This window comes from Gossypium raimondii, chromosome 7 (genome assembly GCF_025698545.1).
Source record: "Gossypium raimondii isolate GPD5lz chromosome 7, ASM2569854v1, whole genome shotgun sequence".
NCBI lineage: Eukaryota > Viridiplantae > Streptophyta > Magnoliopsida > Malvales > Malvaceae > Gossypium > Gossypium raimondii.
The window spans coordinates 12,994,208-13,013,784 of NC_068571.1; the positions used below are offsets into that span (position 1 = coordinate 12,994,208).

The 19,577-nt window shown below is 33.6% G+C and overlaps 2 protein-coding genes and 1 long non-coding RNA gene across 17 annotated transcripts; 1 reads left to right on the forward strand and 2 right to left on the reverse strand.

The window, feature by feature from the left end:
- Positions 1-583: 583 nt before the first annotated feature.
- On the reverse strand, positions 584-1,609 carry LOC105800954 (ribulose bisphosphate carboxylase small subunit, chloroplastic). 2 transcript variants are annotated; one of them, XM_012632306.2, is made up of 3 exons: positions 1,346-1,606; positions 1,110-1,244; positions 584-1,017 (listed from the first exon to the last, which is right to left on the reverse strand). In XM_012632306.2, exons 1-3 carry the CDS (start codon positions 1,526-1,528, stop codon positions 787-789), a joined length of 549 nt encoding a protein of 182 aa, XP_012487760.1. In that variant the 5' UTR covers positions 1,529-1,606; the 3' UTR covers positions 584-786. The 2 variants fall into 2 exon arrangements, with proteins under 2 accessions (XP_012487760.1, XP_012487764.1); XM_012632310.2 differs by having other exon boundaries at positions 906-1,014; positions 1,108-1,244; positions 1,346-1,609.
- Positions 1,610-4,915: 3,306 nt separating this feature from the next.
- On the forward strand, positions 4,916-8,964 carry LOC105800962 (small acidic protein 1-like). 10 transcript variants are annotated; one of them, XM_052633551.1, is made up of 7 exons: positions 4,916-5,274; positions 5,487-5,569; positions 5,677-6,120; positions 6,495-6,683; positions 7,383-7,470; positions 8,171-8,299; positions 8,613-8,964. In XM_052633551.1, exon 1 carries the CDS (start codon positions 5,122-5,124, stop codon positions 5,248-5,250), a length of 129 nt encoding a protein of 42 aa, XP_052489511.1. In that variant the 5' UTR covers positions 4,916-5,121; the 3' UTR covers positions 5,251-5,274; positions 5,487-5,569; positions 5,677-6,120; positions 6,495-6,683; positions 7,383-7,470; positions 8,171-8,299; positions 8,613-8,964. The 10 variants fall into 10 exon arrangements, 4 of the variants coding, with proteins under 4 accessions (XP_052489511.1, XP_052489513.1, XP_052489512.1 ...); XM_052633553.1 differs by having other exon boundaries at positions 5,697-6,120; XM_052633552.1 differs by having other exon boundaries at positions 4,917-5,274; positions 5,500-5,569; positions 5,697-6,120.
- A 3,042-nt stretch (positions 8,965-12,006) lies between these two features.
- Positions 12,007-15,232, reverse strand: LOC105800947 (uncharacterized). 5 transcript variants are annotated; one of them, XR_001135887.2, is made up of 6 exons: positions 15,117-15,232; positions 14,948-15,017; positions 14,726-14,839; positions 13,256-13,343; positions 12,660-12,788; positions 12,007-12,347 (listed from the first exon to the last, which is right to left on the reverse strand). It is a non-coding gene; the product is annotated as an uncharacterized LOC105800947 (long non-coding RNA). The 5 variants fall into 5 exon arrangements; XR_008197617.1 differs by having other exon boundaries at positions 13,256-14,580; XR_008197616.1 differs by having other exon boundaries at positions 14,396-14,839.
- Between the last annotated feature and the right edge of the window lie 4,345 nt (positions 15,233-19,577).

Here is a 19,577-nt window from a genome sequence, read left to right on the forward strand (position 1 = left end):
TTTTTAAAAATTGTAATTTCTTTTAAAAATTATCCACATAAACAATGAAATATATGTAAACTGTCATATAAATTATCACATGGTGTTATTAAAATTTAACAGTTTCTTCAATTTTTCTATTCAAAACAAACTAATATTTGACTTTAAAAAAATTAGGGTGAAAATGATAAAATAAAAATATATTATGTATTAAATTTATTATTATTATTTTTAAATTAAGCTCGAAGATGTCAACTAAAACTTATGTAATGCAAATCATTTATCACTATACCAATAGTGATTTTAATATTTAACGAGGAAATAGATTGAATGCAGAATATATATATTTGAATTTAGCCTTTTTAAGTTGTTATTTTAATAATAGAAACTTGTGATGTCATAATAAAACAATTTAATATAAATGGTTTGTTTGGTGTATTCCTATGTACTAAGATAATGAGCCTCCAACAGCACAGCGTTGCTTGTCCACAAAATCTTTATCCTCTTATTTTAAAGCCAGACCACCCAATCACCTTTTTTTCTTTTAATTTTTATCCTATCTTAACATGAATATCTTAGCACTGAAAATGGAGGAAGAACTGGATTCATGAAATATGGCAAGAAACTACCTTTTTATTCATTAGTTCTCAGCCGTTCCATTGGAAATCCAAAAACAAAACAAAGAGAAAGACCCCAAGCCAAATAACTCAACTAAAAAAGAAAAAGAAAAAGGGGGGGGGGGTTTGAGGGGCTTAATTTAAGTACAACTTTGAAACAAATGGAATTCCTAGGAGGGAAGTAAACAACTTAGTAGCCTTCAGGCTTGTAGGCAATGAAACTAATGCACTGCACTTGACGAACGTTGTCGAACCCAATGATTCTAATGAATGCATTGGGGTATTCCTTCTTGCATTCCTCAAGCTCCTTCAACACCTGAGCCGAGTCGGTGCACCCGAACATGGGCAGCTTCCACATGGTCCAGTAGCGTCCATCGTAGTACGTGGGTAAGTTCGAGTACTTACGATGCACGAATCCCTCCTGCACATACATATAAAACACACTTAATCAACTCAAATATCCCACTAAAAAAATTAAGAGGAGGAATGGAATAATTTAGAGCTCCAAAACACCTCTAATTCGAATTCCAAGCAAGGAATCCATTTAGAGCGAAGAAGGTAATCTACTTCCTTAGCCAACTGTACGGGAGTAAGATCGGGCAGGTATGAGAGAGTCTCGAACTTCTTCTTCCCAAGAGGCGGCCACACCTGTACTCAAAAGCCAAGATATATATTTGATTCAATTTATGTAATTTGTTGTGTTCAAACACTTGGGGTAATTTAAGTGGTATTTATGCATCACCAAGTACCTGCATGCATTGCACTCTCCCACCGTTGCTTGCAAGAGAAGTGATGTCGTTGTTGGCCTTCCTGGTGACTGGGAAAGCAGAGGCAGATTTGAGGCCCGTGAAGGGGGCCACCATGTTGGCCTGTGCCGGGGAGGAGCGGTTCACGGTGGCAATGGTTGCCGATGAGATCATGGAGGAGGCCATTGCTATTACTGCTTACTATTACTATATGCTACAGGTATACAAAAGAGTCTCACTGATCCCTTAATAGTGTGACTGCCTTGGTGCAATCCCCTATATATAGTCATTAAATTTGGCCTAAGCTCACCACATTTAGAGATTGGTTTAGGAGAAAGGGTGACCGTTGGATCCTAAATCAGATGACATTACAACCATAATGACCACAAAGAGGGTGGAAACTTTTCTTGAATGGTAAAGCCTTATCTTTGGCAACCTGCCACGTGGAAGAAGCACAGTGATCTTATCTCATTTCATCCAATGGAAACCGTGAATGCCTGATTTCTCCTTTGTCACCTCTTCACGGTCCCATTTGGCCATTCCCGATTCAAAAAAATCAATGTCCATACCTTGTTTGCTTGGTCATGCTTGCCTTTTGTGTTTTTACCTTTCGCCTTATCTTCAAATATGGTAACTCGGTATCCAAATGTTAATTCTTTCATATAATTTTGATGTCGATTATAGGAATTAATTGTTGACATGAGCGCAGCTACAGTTGTAGTGGCATGATTTAAAAAAAAAAAACTGTTAAAAAGGAGAAGGTAATATTATTCTGACTAGACCTTTCTGATGATTATAAACTGTTGCAGCTAAAAGATGGAAGCATTTTTTAGGATTGGAATGTATGAGAGAATTAATGGCAAGTTACTGAAACAGGCTCTTCAAGACCCCGCAAGATTGAAAGCCTTCCGACAAAACAAACAGTGATTTTGGCAATCATTAGCATGCAGTTGTAGATGGCGCTTTTCATTTTCCCTTTTTTGTATTTAAATACAAACAAAAAGGCTTGTATCCCCAAAGAATCTACAACAAGGATTGGGGAAGAATCATATATATGGATTCCATGTTTGATTGCCTTGAGATACGAACAGGACCCTGTAATGTGAGGGGTGAACCTTTTATAAACAAAAGGAAGTTTGATGTCACCATTTTTGAGGATTCGAGGATATAGTTTTGGAAGAAAGAGGGGGAGAAGAAGGAGAGTTGGCACCATTTTCTGGTTCTGCATCATGACATGATTGTCCATGTTCACTGCGGCACTATACCAAAATAGGCTTTTAGCGGCGTTTTTAGTGGCGTTCGGATAAAAAACGCTGCTAAAAATCAAGCAATAGCAGCGTTTTTTCTAAAACGCCGCTAAAGATCCAACATTAGCGGCGTTTTTTGGAAAACGCCGCTAAAAATGAGCATTAGCGGCGTTTTCCAATAAGCGCCGCTAAAAATGTCGTTTTTTGAGTTTTTGGACCTTTAGCGGCGTTTTTTAAGAAGCGCCGCTAATGATCTGGGCTTTAGCGGCGTTTTTGAAGAAGCGCCGCTAATGCTCTAGGCTTGCTCTGGGATTTAGCGGCGTTTTTGGAAAAGCGCCGCTAATGCTTTGGGCTTTAGCGGCGTTTTTGAAGAAGCGCCGCTAATGCTCTAGGCTTGCTCTGGGCTTTAGCGGCGTTTTTGGAAAAGCGCCGCTAATGCTCTGGTCTTTAGTGGCGTTTTTGAAGAAGCGCCGCTAATGCTTTGGTCTTTAAAATATTTTATCTCTCTATTTATTATTTAATTGGTTTGTTTATATTAATTAAAATTCAAATTATTTTTAATTGAATATTCAAAATCTTCACAAAAAACTAATGACACGTAGAAATAATTTGAAATAAAAACATAGAAAAATATTTGTTAAAAATAGAAAAATTAAAATAATATTATTTAAAATAATTTTAAGTTTTTTGGGTACATTACTGAGTTTTTTTTAACTTACATATTAAATAATTTCTTATACAAGGTAATAAGCATATCAAATTAGCAAGCTGTGTAGTTATTTCAGAATCATCAGTTTATAAATCAGAAGCCCATATTTGAAATTTTTGAAATGTTTAGAGTTCTTTAAACTGTCTGCATGAGTTTGCACTTTCTTGTTGTAAAAGATTGCATAGCTAGAACGGGTCATTGTTTTTAACTCTAATATTAGAAATAAGAGCAACTCCTTTTTCTTTACTTTTTTGTTACAAATAATTTTATAACTTCAATGTTGATGTACTGATGGTATTTTTGTCTCTAGATTTATGTTTTCTTTCCTGCGGAAGTAAAGGTTGGTGTTCCTATGGTAAGAAACTGTGCAAAGTGTATGCAAGCAGATAATGTTTATAATGCTATTTTGGTCGTTCAAAGAGCTTTTACAGCACCTGCAAAAGCAGCGATAAATGAAATTAATTCATACTTCCACATGGAAGTTTTTGAGGTGAATATAATTCTTCTTTGCTTTGTTCGTGAGCATGGCTTAACTTATTAAATTAGATGCATTGTCTTTGTTTGGTCTTATATTAACCATCCATTGAATCTTAATGGTTGAATCTCTTGTCTGTGATTATCTCTAAGAAGTATTAGAAGAAATATATTAATAAAAAAGTTCACAAGGTTAAAGCTTACAGAAAGTTATTCCACTTAAGAGGTAGACTGATCTCTAAAATAAATATTATTTTTCCATCTATCTGCTAGGCTAGTTACAGAACTACTGAATTCTGGATTGAAATCCATTTCTTTAAAGAACTGCTAGAATGATGTCCCTTGAAAGTGCTTGATTAATTTTGCTATCTATGTCTGATTCTTGTTAATATTTGTGATTCCAGCTGGCATTGATAACCGTAAGTAGTAGATCTTCATAAGCATTGGTTAATTCACAAAAGACTTGCAGTGCTTGAGTATATGAGGTTCCTATAAGTGAAATAAAAAATAGTACTATAACTATCTCAAAGTTTTAAGTGTCTATGACGTGTTTGATATTTATATATTAAATAATTTCTTATATAATAGTAAAAGAGTTAGTATTAATTTTAAAATGTTGAATTAATTATCATTATAGTTTAGGGATTATGGGTTTAGGGATTATTGTTTATGATTTATGGTTTAAGGGTTGAGGTTTAAGGTTTAGGGTTTAGGATTTAGGGTTAGGGGTTTAAGGGTTTATGTTTTATAATTTAAGGTTTAGGGATAAAGGTTAAGAGTTTAGGGTTTAGATTAATTAGTGTTTTAATTTATATATTAAATAATTTCTTATATAATTGTAAAGAGATCATTTTAATTTTAATATATTAAAATTATGATTATAGTTTAAATTATTTAAGAGGTAATAAGTAAACTTTATATATATTAAATGGTTTAGGATTTAAGGTTTACTTGATATTTGTTAAATGATGAAATTTTATATAATTAATTAATGCTTTTATATTTAAAAATATTTAATCTAAAATATTTAATATATTTAAATATTAGATTTTAAAAAATTGATAAATACAAAAATAGTAGAAATTTTTAGCAGAACAAAACGGTATCATTTTATTCAAAATTGCGCCTTTTTTTCCCTAATTTCCCCCCTAAAACCCCTAATTTCCCCCCCTAAAATTGGTATCCTAAAAACACCCTTTAGGTGTTTCTCTCCGCCACCACGTCTTCATCATCATCGTTAAGCTCCTCTTCTTCTCAACCACCATCTTTGTTTTTCTCTCGTTTATCCGGTCGGTGTATTTTTCAGGAAAATCCAAATTTTCCCAAAAGATTTCCCGAAAGATTCAGCCATGGAAGCCGATGATGTTGACACACCGGAGATCTTCGACGAAGGAGTCATCACTTCCGACAACAAGCTCGCCGATGCCGATTTCTTCAACAACTTCAAAGACGATTTTGATGACTCTGATGTCGACTAAAAAAACAAAGAAGAATCGTTTCAAGTACTCATCTATATTTTTTCCTTCTTACTTTCACTTTTTAGGGTCTGAAATTTCTTAAACTTTGTTCAATTTAGTTGAATCTGAACTGCACTATGGATGCTTATCTGTATGCAAATCAAAATATTGTAGTCTATAAGATTAAATCGGTATAAATAAATATAATTTTCCTTTTAGCTCTCTGGGTTTTTGTTCTTTTGATTGTTTTATAACAGTTTTTTCTTAAAGGATAAGTGATAGACGAAATCCGGGAGTTGAATCCTAGAGTTGAAATCCAAGGGTTGAATCCCTTATAAAGGTACATTTTTTTCCTCATTGATATATGTTTATTAGCATTTGAGTCATTTAGGTTACTTTTTATTGTATTCATGCATGCTTGCTTACTTCACATTTTCCTTCTTCCAGTTTAAATTTAATTCTTTCAGTGCTGGAGATGATGATTATGAAGGGTACAACTACCGCTTGTGTGGGCGACTTTCTGCTGTTCGAATTGTTTTTCTTTGTAGGTTTGTCCAGGAGGTATGATGGGATACAGTTTAAACTGTGCAGTTTTAGCATTACCATCATCCTATTATGGTTAAACCTTAACATTTAACAATTGAAGTTCACTTTCACAAATAGTCAAAATTTAGGTCTATAAATTTCAAGAAACTTGGTTTGGCAGATAACAGTTTACTTCATGGAGCTTGCTACCCCACATACAGAAGAAGTAATAAAACTTGTTGATAAAGTTGGCGATTTTGAGTGGTTAATTCAGAAATCTGAAATTGATGGGGCTGCTGCTTTGAAGCTGGATCTTACATTTGACACTCCAATAATTATAGTTCCTAGGAATTCAAGGAGCACTGAGTATGTTTAACTCTCCATTATCTTAGACTTGCAAAGTAGAACAGAACACTAACTGTTTTAGTCCCTTTTAATAGAAATTGAACTCTCCAGGATTTTTGTATTATTATTTAGTGTGAACATTACTAATGTATTTCCATATGACAAGTTTTGTTCAACTTGATGTGGGTCTTCTAAAGGTCAGAAATAAAATAAGTTGAGCATATTAGGTTTGTCACTTAAAGGGCTCTGCAGATTGTTTTAGATTGGCTTGATTTTTTATTCACTCAATATTTCTCTTTATCTCTCCATGTGATCTTGTTCTAGTATCATTTAGTACTTGGTCTCATATGTTCATTGATATTTAAGTTATGTTCTTTTGTGTTCGATTATTTTAGGTGCTGCTGAAGAAGCAACTGCAGTTTTTGGTGAAGCAGCTCTCTTTGTGTTCAAAAGCAGTACGTGCATCATGGGGCAGCTAGCCCAAATTTGCATATTTCTAGTGAGGACTATAATTTGGTTTTGTCACGGAATACATTGAATCTGAGAACTTGAGTGATCTAAAAGATGTTGATACATGTCTTAAGGTATAATTTTCTTTCAGTTTACATTAGACCAAGGTAGGTGCATTAGACCAAGGTGTAAATGAATATGATCAAGTGTATGTGTATTCAATAACAAGGACTATTAGGAAATCATGTGTATTGGCCAATGAAAGATTAAAAATTTTTTGCATGATTTTTAGATAAAAGGGACCAGTTGTTAATGTTTGCTATCATATCTTAATCTAATTTATATGTACACGGTCACACATAAAAACACAAATTTATATATATTGCCTCGTCTGTGGCAAGTGCTTTTTCCACACCTTGCCTTTTGAGTAATATAAAGGGTTCTAGTGCCTAGAATACCTTGTGCTCTTAGCAACATTTGGCTGGCCCTATATTTCTTAAATTTTTTTCTAATTCAAATTCATATTTACTATTTTTTGAAGAAAAATTAATAATAATTTTGTTTTGTCATTTCTTCTAATATTAATAACTAGCTACTTATACTATATTAGAGAATCAAATATTCACCAAGTCAATGGAGTATATAATTTAAATAAATTATCCTTGAGATAGTACCGAACCAGTTTTCCTCTTTGAAATTGCTTTAACCAGTGAAATGCTTCGGTAGTTTGCTATCTTTGTGGTGGTAATTATTGATGTCTATTTTGGACTTTGGAGCTATAATTTCATTTTTCTTATATGCAATTTTATTTTTCTTATTTTTCTTTTATAAAGGATTAGAACCGGTATAGTGCAGGAAGAGGAGTGCACAAAAATCTGAAACGTATAGAGAAAGCTCGCATTCTAGTTAGGAAATTGCCATGTAAGCTTCTATTAGTAATCTTACATCTTGAAGTAGGTTTCTGTGACATAGTAACTTAATCTTCTTTGTTAAATAGAAAACATGCTTTATTGCAATGCAAGATTTAGTTGATTTGCTTATATGCTGGTTGTTTCTGAACTTGGTTTGGTTTTGTGTAACCGTGGTTTTTGAACTTGCATTCTATATTGTCCAAATATCTCGTTTCAGGTCGGTTTTCAATTTTATTATTTATTCCCGAGCTTAAGCTCCAGTTTGAAATGAGATTTTCCAGTATAGTTAAAAGGTCAAAAGACCTCAATCAAACTCGTGTGATACTCTAATCAAGCATTAAAGTACTCGAATTTGATCTGCTCAATAGCTCAAACTCGACTCAACACCATACAAGTCTAATTTGAGAATTTCTGAAAAGGATCCACAAATAATAACTGAATTATTGCCAAGTATGAAATAATGGTGATACTTATCAACTCTATTGATTGCATATCTGGATAAGAAACTGGAGACCTGGGGGCATATGATGCAGACAATTGTTGACTGCCGCTGTGTATTTTGGCTTTTACTGCCTACATATATTTGGTTTTATTGTTCCTGTCTGCATGTATTTGCTTGCGAAATTTATGTTGTTGTTAATGGTTTTTATTTTAAACTTAAGTTGTGTCTGCCAATATGCTCTTAAATCATGGTCCTTCTATTTCTTTAGGTTGCTGAAAAGACTGCTCTTCTGCGGCGTATAGAACTTAAACTTGTTCTTGTGGCCTTGGAAGGTAGTGCATTTAGAAGCAAGTTTCTTGATACGGATGAACTTATGAGTTACTGTAGCTGGTTTGCGGTAAGAAATGACTCCTATTTCTATTTTATGGTACCTGGAATGGTTTAATACTTCACCGTCTATAATATTTCTATTGCCCATGGATCTTATGTTGTGGGTGTTAGTACCTTACCAATCTCATTAATGTCTTGTTTTATTCTTCCTGAAATTCAAAGAATCAGTTGTTTAAGTGTTTTTCATTCAGTTTACATGTTTACCTCTGTTTCTCTGAGTTTCATATTTAACTAATCCATCTTAATTGGTGGTAAATTCATGTTTTAGGCACTAATCAATTTTAACCAAATTATCTAACTGTAATTTGTACTGCTTGCAGACTTTCAGCAGCATGATCCCAAAATGGCTGCGGAAAACCAAAATTGTCAAGAAAATTAGCCAAATACTGGTGAATCACCTTGGACTAAATTTGACCAAAGATGATCTACAAAATGTGGTCGATTTATTGGAGCCATATGGTCAGATAAGAGCAATGGAATAGAATATCTAAATCCTCCTCTTGATGTCAGTAACTAACTTGCTTGTCATTTTAAATATGCAAGTCAATTGCTATTAATAATTTTCTGTTGGATTCTTGGACTGAAAAATAATTGAATTGCAAGGTCATACACGCTGTTAATTTTTTAAGAGCTAATAAATGAGTATGACATAGTGCTCATAAATGTTCTAAAGATGTCTTTAGATGAATGGAATTGTCTGATAGTTTGAGGTTATAAATCTTTGTATTGATTTTTCTCAACAATCTGAAGCCTGTCATACTTAGCAAATATTTCTGTGAGAATGGGTGTTTAAGAACTGTGAATTGTCTTGAAATATATGCGGTTGAGATGGTTGATATTTTATCAAGCATGCAATATATATCACTGTCGTGACAAGTTTTTATAGGATTTATTTGAAATGGGTACGAATTTATATCCCTGTTACATGGAAATATATATTTAGCGTTAAAGTTAAAATTTTAATAGAAATTTTAATTTAATTAAATATTTTTTATCCTTAAAAGTATATAGTTTAAAGTTTAAATTTTAAAAACAAAACATAATATAATATTTATTATACAAATAAATATTATTTAATTAAAATATATTTTATAAAATTTATGTTTTTAGTGGCGTTTGTTAAAAAGCGCCGCTAAAAGTCATCTTTATTGTGGTTTATTGTAGAAACGCCTTTAGTGGAGTTTTTGGGAAAAGAGTCGCTAAAGGTCATGGCTTATAGCGGCGTTTATGGGAAAAGCGCCGCTAAAGGTCATGATCTATAGCGGCGTTTGTGAGAAAAGCGCCGCTAAGGTTTTGGTCTTTAGCGGCGTTTGTGGAAAAAGTGCCGCTAAAGGTTCTGGTTTTTAGCGGCATTTTTGGGAAAGCGCCGCTAAAGGTCATGGTCTTTAGCGGCGTTTGTGGAAAAAGCGCCGCTAAAGATCATGGTCTTTAGCGGCGTTTATTTCTAAAAACGCCGCTAAAGTTAGCGACTCTGTCACTAGCGACGTTTTTTCTGGCGCTTCTCAAAGCGCCGCAAATACTTTTAGCGGCACTAAAAAGCGCCCCTAAAGGCCTAAAAAAGCGCCGCTAAAAACCTGTTTTGGTGTAGTGCGGTGTACAAATATTACGGTATTACAATTACAATTTCCAACTCTGGAAATATTTTCTAAATTTGGAGGTCAAAGTGTGGCCCGTTAGTCTCCAAACAGATTATGATGAAGCCAACCATTGTTTTATATTATGCCACACTTGAAATGCCAATAATTATATTCAGCATGTTTGGAGAATGAAGAACGACACACATTTATTTACCCACAACCACAACTAATTTATACAAGACCAAAATCCAACGGATTCCTGTACAAAACATTAATACACACTCAATAAATAGAATAATACTAAAGTAAACCTTTAATCTTGAAGATATGAATAATTGAAAGAAAAAGCATATCACTATAATATTTGACAATTATTGAGAAGCTATAGTTTGGACAAAACACCTTAGTGAACAAATATAAATATAAATATTTATATTAAATACAAGATCTTGAACAAATAATATAAACAAATATTTATATTTATGTAAAAACACCGGATCTAAACAAAACCAAAATATTTATTTAAAACATCATATCTGAAAAATAATTAAATAAACAAGATCTTGAAAAATTAGAAATCGAATAAGGGAATCGAGTTTTACTAGATGTTGAGGCCTGTTTTCACTGTTTCCGTAAGATAGATTCGACAGCTCCTATGGTACTTGGAGAAACGTTGATCGTCTGTCTCCCAAGAAACAACAACAAAATGATCATGGGAGTAGTTCTTCTGCAGTGATCAATAAATAAACCTTTCCTTCTATCACCAAACATTTGAAAAATTTGGAGAGAAAATGAATAGAATTTTCGAGAGTGAAATAAATTCGTTGTGCGTCTCTAAAGAATTCTGCAATATTCTTTAGGCTTTTATAGACATTCAATGTGGAGGAATTTTAGAAATTTTCATGAATAAAGATACAAATCTGCATTAAGGGAGCCTTTAAATCAATTTGAATAAAATAAAATCAAATTTGATTGGAATCAAATCAAAATGAGATATTTGTTCTTTTAAAACATATTCTGTATAATATATGCTCAGAAAAAAAATAAATACGTATTGGGCTAAAATATTCGCAGGCCTAAAAGGGCCCGATCGATCCGGACATTTCGCGTTACCCACGTCGTGCGGGTGTTCCCCAACCCCGATGGGTTTGAATTTGCACCCTCTGCATGCGAGGGAGAGCATTAGTTTACTCATTCAATAACCACTAAGTTGGTTTACATATATATAAAAGTTCCACACACTACACCAAAATAGACTTTTAGCGGCGCTTTTTAGCGCCGCTAAGAGTATTTGCGGTGCTTTGAGAAGCACCGAAAAAAATGCCGCTAATGACAGCGCCGCTAACTTTAGCGGCGTTTTTAGAAATAAACGCCACTAAAGACCATGACCTTTAGCGGCGCTTTTTCCACAAACTCCGCTAAAGACCATGGCCTTTAACGGCGCTTTCCCAAAAACGCCGCTAAAGACCAAGACCTTTAGCGGCGCTTTTCCCACAAACGCCGCTATAGACCATGACCTTTAGCGGCGCTTTTCCCACAAACGCCGCTATAGACCATGACCTTTAGCGGCGCTTTTCCCACAAACGCCGCTATAGGCCATGACCTTTAGCGACGCTTTTCCTAAAAACGCCACTAAAGGCGTTTCTACAACAAACCACAATAAGATGACTTTTAGCGGCGCTTTTTAACAAACGCCGCTAAAAACATAAATTTAAAAAAATATATTTTATTTAAATAATATTTATTTGTATAATAAATATTATATTATGTTTTGTTTTAAAATTTAAACTTTAAACTATATACTTTTAAGGATAAAAATATTTAATTAAATTAAAATTTCTATTAAAATTTTAACTTTAAAGCTAAATATATATTTCCATGTAACAGGAGATAAATTGCACCCATTTCAAATAAATCCTATAAAAACTTGTCACGACATAAATATATATTGCATGCTTGATAATATATCAACCATCTCAACCGCATATATTTCAAGACAATTCACAGTTCTTAAACACCCATTCTCACGAAATATTTGCTAAGTATGACAGGCTTGATTGTTGAGAAAAATCAATACAAAGATTTATAACCTCAAACTATCAGACAATTCCATTCATCTCAAGACATCCTTAGAACATTTATGAGCACTATGTCATACTCATTTATTAGCTCTTAAAAAATTAACAGCATGTATGACCTTGCAATTCAATTATTTTTCAGTCCAAGAATCCAACAGAAAATTATTAATAGCAATTGACTTGCATATTTAAAATGACAAGCAAGTTAGTTACTGACATCAAGGGGAGGATTTAGATATTCTATTCCATTGCTTATCTGACCATATGGCTCCATTAAATCAACCACATTTTGTAGATCATCTTTGGTCAAATTTAGTCCAAGGTGATTCACCAGTATTTGGCTAATTTTCTTGACAATTTTGGTTTTCCGCAGCCATTTTGGGATCATGCTACTGAAAGTCTGAAAGCAGTACAAATTACAGTTAGATAATTTGGTTAAAATTGATTAGTGCCTAAAACATGAATTTACCACCAATTAAGATGGATTAGTTAAATATGAAACTCAGAGAAACAGAGGTAAACATGTAAACTGAATGAAAACACTTAAACAACTGATTCCTTGAATTTTAGGAAGAATAAAACAAGACATTAATGAGATTGGTAAGGTACTAACACCCACAACATAAGATCCATGGGCAATAGAAATATTATAGACGGTGAAGTATTAAACCATTCCAGGTACCATAAAATAGAAATAGGAGTCATTTCTTACCGCAAACCAGCTACAGTAGCTCATAAGTTCATCCGTATCAAGAAACTTGCTTTTAAATGCACTACCTTCCAAGGCCACAGGAACAAGTTTAAGTTCTATAGGCCGCAGAAGAGCAGTCTTCTCAGCAACCTAAAGAAATAGAAGGACCATGATTTAAGAGCATATTGGCAGACACAACTTAAGTTTAAAATAAAAACCATTAACAACAACAACTTGAATGGTGTTGAGTCGAGTTTGAGCTATTGAGCAGATCAAATTCGAGTACTTTAATGCTTGACTAGAGTATCACACGAGTTTGATTGAGGTCTTTTTACCTTTTAACTATACTGGAAAATCTCATTCAAACTGGAGCTTAAGCTCGGGAGTAAATAATAAAATTGAAAACTGACCTGAACCGAGATATTTGGACAGTATAGAATGCAAGTTCAAAAACCACGGTTACACAAAACCAAACCAAGTTCAGAAACAACCAGCATATAAGCAAATCAACTAAATATTGCATTGCAATAAAGCATGTTTTCTATTTAACAAAGAAGATTAAGTTAATATGTCACAGAAACCTACTTCAAGATGTAAGATTACTACTAGAAGCTTACATGGCAATTTGCTAACTAGAATGCGAGCTTTCTCTGTACGTTTCAGATTTTTGTGCACTCCTCTTCCTGTAGTATACCGGTTCTAATCCTGTATAAAAGAAAAATAATAAAAATAAAATTGCATATAAGAAAAATGAAATTATAGCTCCAAAGTCCAAAATAGACATCAAGAATTTCCACCACAAAGGTAGCAAACTACCGAAGCATTTCACTGGTTAAAGCAATTTCAAAGAGGAAAACTGGTTCGGTACTATCTCAAGGATAATTTATTTAAATTATATACTCCATTGACTCGGTGAATATTTGATTCTCTAATATAGTATAAGTAGCTAGTTATTAATATTAGAAGAAATGACAAAACAAAATTATTATTAATTTTTCTTCAAAAAATAGTAAATATGAATTTGAATTAGAAAAAAAATTTAAGAAATGTAGGGCCAGCCAAATGTTGCCAAGAGCACAAGGTATTCTAGGCACTAGAACCCTTTATATTACTCAAAAGGCAAGGTGTGGAAAAAGCACTTGCCACAGACGAGGCAATATATATAAATTTGTGTTTTTATGTGTGACCGTGTACATATAAATTAGCTTAAGATATGATAGCAAACACTAACAACTAGTCCCTTTTATCTAAAAATCATGCAAAAATTTTTTAATCTTTCATTGGCCAATACACATGATTTCCTAATAGTCCTTGTTATTGAATACACATACACTTGATCATATTCATTTACACCTTGGTCTAATGCACCTACCTTGTTCTAATGTAAACTGACAGAAAATTATACCTTAAGACATGTATCAACATCTTCTAGATCACTCAAGTACTAAATGATACTAGAATAGGATCACATGGAGAGATAAAGAGAAATATTGAGTGAATAAAAAATCAAGCCAATCTAAAACAATCTGCAGAGCCCTTTAAGTGACAAACCTAATATGCTCAACTTATTTTATTTCTGACCTTTAGAAGACCCACATCAAGTTGAACAAAACTTGTCATATGGAAATACATTAGTAATGTTCACACTAAATAATAATACAAAAATCCTGGAGAGTTCAGTTTCTATTAAAATGGACTAAAACAGTTAGTGTTCTGTTCTACTTTGCAAGTCTAAGATAATGGAAAGTTAAACATACTCAGTGCTCGTTGAATTCCTAGGAACTATAATTATTGGAGTGTCAAATGTAAGATCCAGCTTCAAAGCAGCAGCCCCATCAATTTCAGATTTCTGAATTAACCACTCAAAATCGCCAACTTTATCAACAAGTTTTATTATTTCTTCTGTATGTGGGGTAGCAAGCTCCATGAAGTAAACTGTTATCTGCCAAACCAAGTTTCTTGAAATTTATAGACCTAAATTTTGACTATTTGTGAAAGTGAACTTCAATTGTTAAATGTTAAGGTTTAACCATAATAGGATGATGGTAATGCTAAAACTGTACAGTTTAAACTGTATCCCATCATACCTCCTGAACAAACCTACAAAGAAAAACAATTCGAACAGCAGAAAGTCGCCCACACAAGCGGTAATTGTACCCTTCATAATCATCATCTCCAGCACTGAAAGAATTAAATTTAAACTGGAAGAAGGAAAATGTGAAGTAAGCAAGCATGCATGAATACAATAAAAAGTAACCTAAATGACTCAAATGCTAATAAACATATATCAATGAGGAAAAAAAATGTACCTTTATAAGGGATTCAACTCTTGGATTTCAACTCTAGGATTCAACTCCCGGATTTCGTCTATCACTTATCCTTTAAGAAAAAACTGTTATAAAACAATCAAAAGAACAAAAACCCAGAGAGCTAAAAGGAAAATTATATTTATTTATACCAATTTAAACTTATATTCACCTCAAAAACTTCCATGTGGAAGTATGAATTAATTTCATTTATCGCTGCTTTTGCAGGTGCTGTAAAAGCTCTTTGAACGACCAAAATAGCATTATAAACATTATCTGCTTGCATACACTTTGCACAGTTTCTAAAAAACTTAAAATTATTTTAAATAATAGTATTTTAATTTTTCCATTTTTAACAAATATTTTTCTATGTTTTTATTTCAAATGATTTCTACGTGTCATTAGTTTTTTGTGAAGATTTTGAATATTCAATTAAAATTAATTTGAATTTTAATTAATATAAACAAACCAATTAAATAATAAATAGAGAGATAAAATATTTTTTGCGGTGCTTTTTTCAAAAACGCCGCTAAAGACCAAAGCATTAGCGGCGCTTCTTAAAAAAAGCCGCTAAAAATAGAGCATTAGCGGCGCTTCTTCAAAAAAGCCGCTAAAGCCTCGATTATTAGCGGCGTTTTTCCAAAAACGCCGCTAAAGACCAGAGCATTAGCGGCGCTTTTCCAAAAACGCCGCTAAAGCCCAGAGCAAGCCTAGAGCATTAGCGGCGCTTCTTAAAAAATGCCGCTAAAGACCAGAGCATTAGCGGCGCTTCTTCAAAAACGTCGCTAAAGCCCCGAGGATTAGCGACGCTTCTTCAAAAACGCCGCTAAAGCCTCGAACATTAGCGGCGTTTTTTAAAAAACGCCGCTAAAGGCCCAAAAACTCAAAAAACGACATCGTTGTGCTTAGATTTTTTGCGGCGCTTTTTTGAAAAACGCTGCTAATGCTCATTTTTTACGGCGTTTTCCGAAAAACGCCGCTAATATTGGATCTTTAGCAGCGTTTTAAAAAAAACGCTGCTATTGCTTGATTTTTAGCAGCGTTTTTTATCCAAATGCCACTAAAAACGCTGCTAAAAGCCTATTTTGGTGTAGTGACACTTGATTCCTAATCAATGTGGGACTAATGCTTTTTCATTTTTTCTCAACATAATTTCCAAGTAGCTTACTTTGAGCATCAATTTCTCATTCATCACTCAACCATTTTGAGCATATGATATCCCGTTGTAAAGGTCTCATGAGGTAGAGCATAAAATCATAATTTTATGATTCAAAACTCCTCATTTACCAATCGAAAATATGCCTCAAAGATTCCAAAAAATCATATTTTTCCAACAATACCCCACATGAATGAAATTGATAGGTTTAATGAAAAACATTGGCTGGATGTGGTGATAGATTCTACGATTGATAGTTGTATATGATAGGCAAACATCAACCCTTGAACCTTCCCTTGTGAAAGTATATTTATTTTACTAGCTGACTAGTTGACGTAATATCCTTGAACTGTTCTATCGTTTGTGTAAACAATGATATTCCTTACACAACTACCTCCCTAGCAAGGTCTTCGTTCTCATAGGTATGTTTATATGACCATGAACATTTCCTGGTTCTGCAAGATTTTGAGAGACCTATGCACAATAGTCTCCTCGAAGCAGCCCCACTTCACTCTAACATAGGTGACTTATGTTGCTTGGCTCTCCGAAACACACAATGGTCATTAAAAGCTTTACTTAACCTATCTCACTTTAAATCACTGTTTATTTCATAGGAATGGACTTGGAATAAGAACCCCTATAGTGACCTCACAAGGCCTATGCAATTAGGTTGTCCCTTTGAACCTAGATCTTGGGATCTCCAATCAACTAGGTTGGGTTTTCCTTTACATAGCGCCTTTAATTTCCATGGCCTTTAGTCCTATTCCTTTCGATGTTTTATTAACCTGATCTCGATTTAAGCATTTAGTTAGCGGATCCACAATGTTATCTTTTGATTTTACAAAATCAATAGAGATAACCCCATTTGAGATCAGTTGTCTACAAGTATTGTGTCAACGAAGCATATGTCTTGACTTACCATTATATATTACATTTTGTGCTCTACCAATTGTTGCTTGATTGTCACAATATATACATATTGTGGGCACAGGCTTTGGCCAGTCAGGAATATCTTCCAAGAAGTTTCGAAGCCATTTAGCCTCTTCTCCAGATTTGTCTAGAGCTACAAACTCAGATTCTATTATGGATCTGGTTATAATCGTTTGTCTTGGGGATTTCCATGACATAGCTCCTCCTCCTAATGTAAAAACATATCCACTTGTGCCTTTGGTATCTTGAATATCAGATATCCAACTGGCACAGGAGAATCCTTCTAAAACAATAGGATCTTTGGAATAATGCAATCCATAGTCCTGAGTATATCTAAGATATCTCAGTATCCTCACAATTACTTTCCATTGGTTTTCCCCTGGATTGCTTGTGAATATGCTTAAACTGCTCACAGTGATAGCAATATCTAGTCTAGTACAACTCATAAGGTACATTAGACTACCTATGACCCCTGCATATTCCACTTGGTCAACACTTTCACCTTTATTTTTGGACAAATGTTGGCTTGTAGCTATTGGAGTTTTGGCTATACCGAAATCATCCTTGCTAAATTTCCCAAGAATCTTGTCCACATAGTGTGGCTAAGTCAATATCAGACCTTCATATGACCTCTTAATTTGGATGCCAAAACCACATTTTCTAGTCCCATATCTTTCATGTCAAACGTTGAATTTAACATGTCTGTGGCACGTTTTACCATTTCATTGTTACTTCCAACAATGACTATGTCATCAATATATAAGCATAGGATTATATATCCAATATCGGTAGTTTTGACATACACACAATTTTCACATTCATTAATCTTAAAGCCATTTGTCATCATGGCATTGTCGAACAGTTTTAATGCCATTGTTTTAGTGCTTGCTTAAGTCCATATAAAGACTTCACCAATTTACAAACTTTCCTTTCTTGTCTTAGAATTACATGACCCTCAGGTTGTTCTATGTAAATTTCTTCATCAAGATCTCAATTTAGGAAAGTTGTTTTAACATCCATTTGATGTACTTCTAGATTCTATAAGGCGACAATTGCAAGTATCATCCTTATAGAAGTTATCCTGGATATTGGAGAAAAAGTATCAAAGTAGGCCTTCCTTTTTATCTATAAACTTTTATAACCAATCTGACCTTGTACTTGTTTATTGTTTCATCTGCTTTCATTTTTCATTTAAAAATCCACTTAGAATTTAATGGTTTAATTCCTAGAGCAAGATCCACTAATTCTCATGTATGATTTTACATGATGGAGTCAATTTCACTTTTAATAGCATCTTTCCATGAAGTGCTTTCGGATGACCGTATAGCATCATCACATGTTTGAGGTTTAGCATCTAGCATAAAGGTTAGAAAATCTGACCCAAAAGATTTTTTCACTGTTACTTGTTTACTCTTGGCTCTATCACAGTTTTAACCTCGTCTTGACTATTTTCATCTATAGTCTCTGAAGTTCATTTTGTTGAACTTGAATCAACTTCCCTAGCTTTACAAGGGAAGATATTTTCAAAGAATGAAGAATTCATTGATTCCAATATAATATTCTTGTGAATGTCAGGATTCTTTGATTCATACACAAGAAACCTATATGTATTTCTATGATCTGCATAGCCTATGAAAATACATCCACCGTTTTAAGACCTATTTTCATTTACTTTGGTAATGGAGCCATTACCTTTGCAAGACACCCCCACAGTTTCAAGTAGTTGTAGGAAGGTTTTCTACCTTTCCATAACTCATATGGTGTCTTGTCCCTTTTCTTGTAGGGAACCTTATTTAAAAGGTAATTAGCTCATAGAATAGCTTCCCCCCACATGTTCTGTGATAACCCAGAGCTTTCTAGTAATGCGTTCATCATTTCCTTTAGAGTCTGATTTTTTCGCTCGGCTATTCCATTTGATTGAGAAGTGTATGGTGGTGTCACTTCATGAATAATACCATGTTGTGCACAGTATTCACTAAATGGTTCAACATATTCACCACCATAATCACTTCTTACCATCATAGTCTTTTTATTAAGTTAGGTTTCAACTTCCTGTTTATAGAGAATAAATTTCTCTAAACTTCGTTTTTGCTCTGAAGCAAATATACATAACAATATTTTGTGCTATCATTAATGAAGGTAATAAAATATTTATTCCTTCCTCTGGTTTGAACAAACATTAAGTCACAAACATTGCTATGTATTAGATCGAGTGGTTCTATATTTCTTTCAATAGTTTCAAATGAAGGCATTGTTAATTTTTCGTCAACAAAAGTTTCACATTTATGTTTATAACTAATGTGAAATGAAGGAATGAGCTCTAAATTAATTAATCTATGTAAAGTATCATAACCAACATGTCTGAGCCTACCATGCCATAAATTAAATGACTCAAGCATATAAACAGAAGAAGAAACAACACTCTTATTCATAGTTTTTAATTTTACAGAGATTGCTTTAAGTTTCCATATGCCATTTAATACATATCCCCTTCCCACAAACATTCACCCTTTAGACAAAACTAGCTTCTGGGATTCAAACACCGTC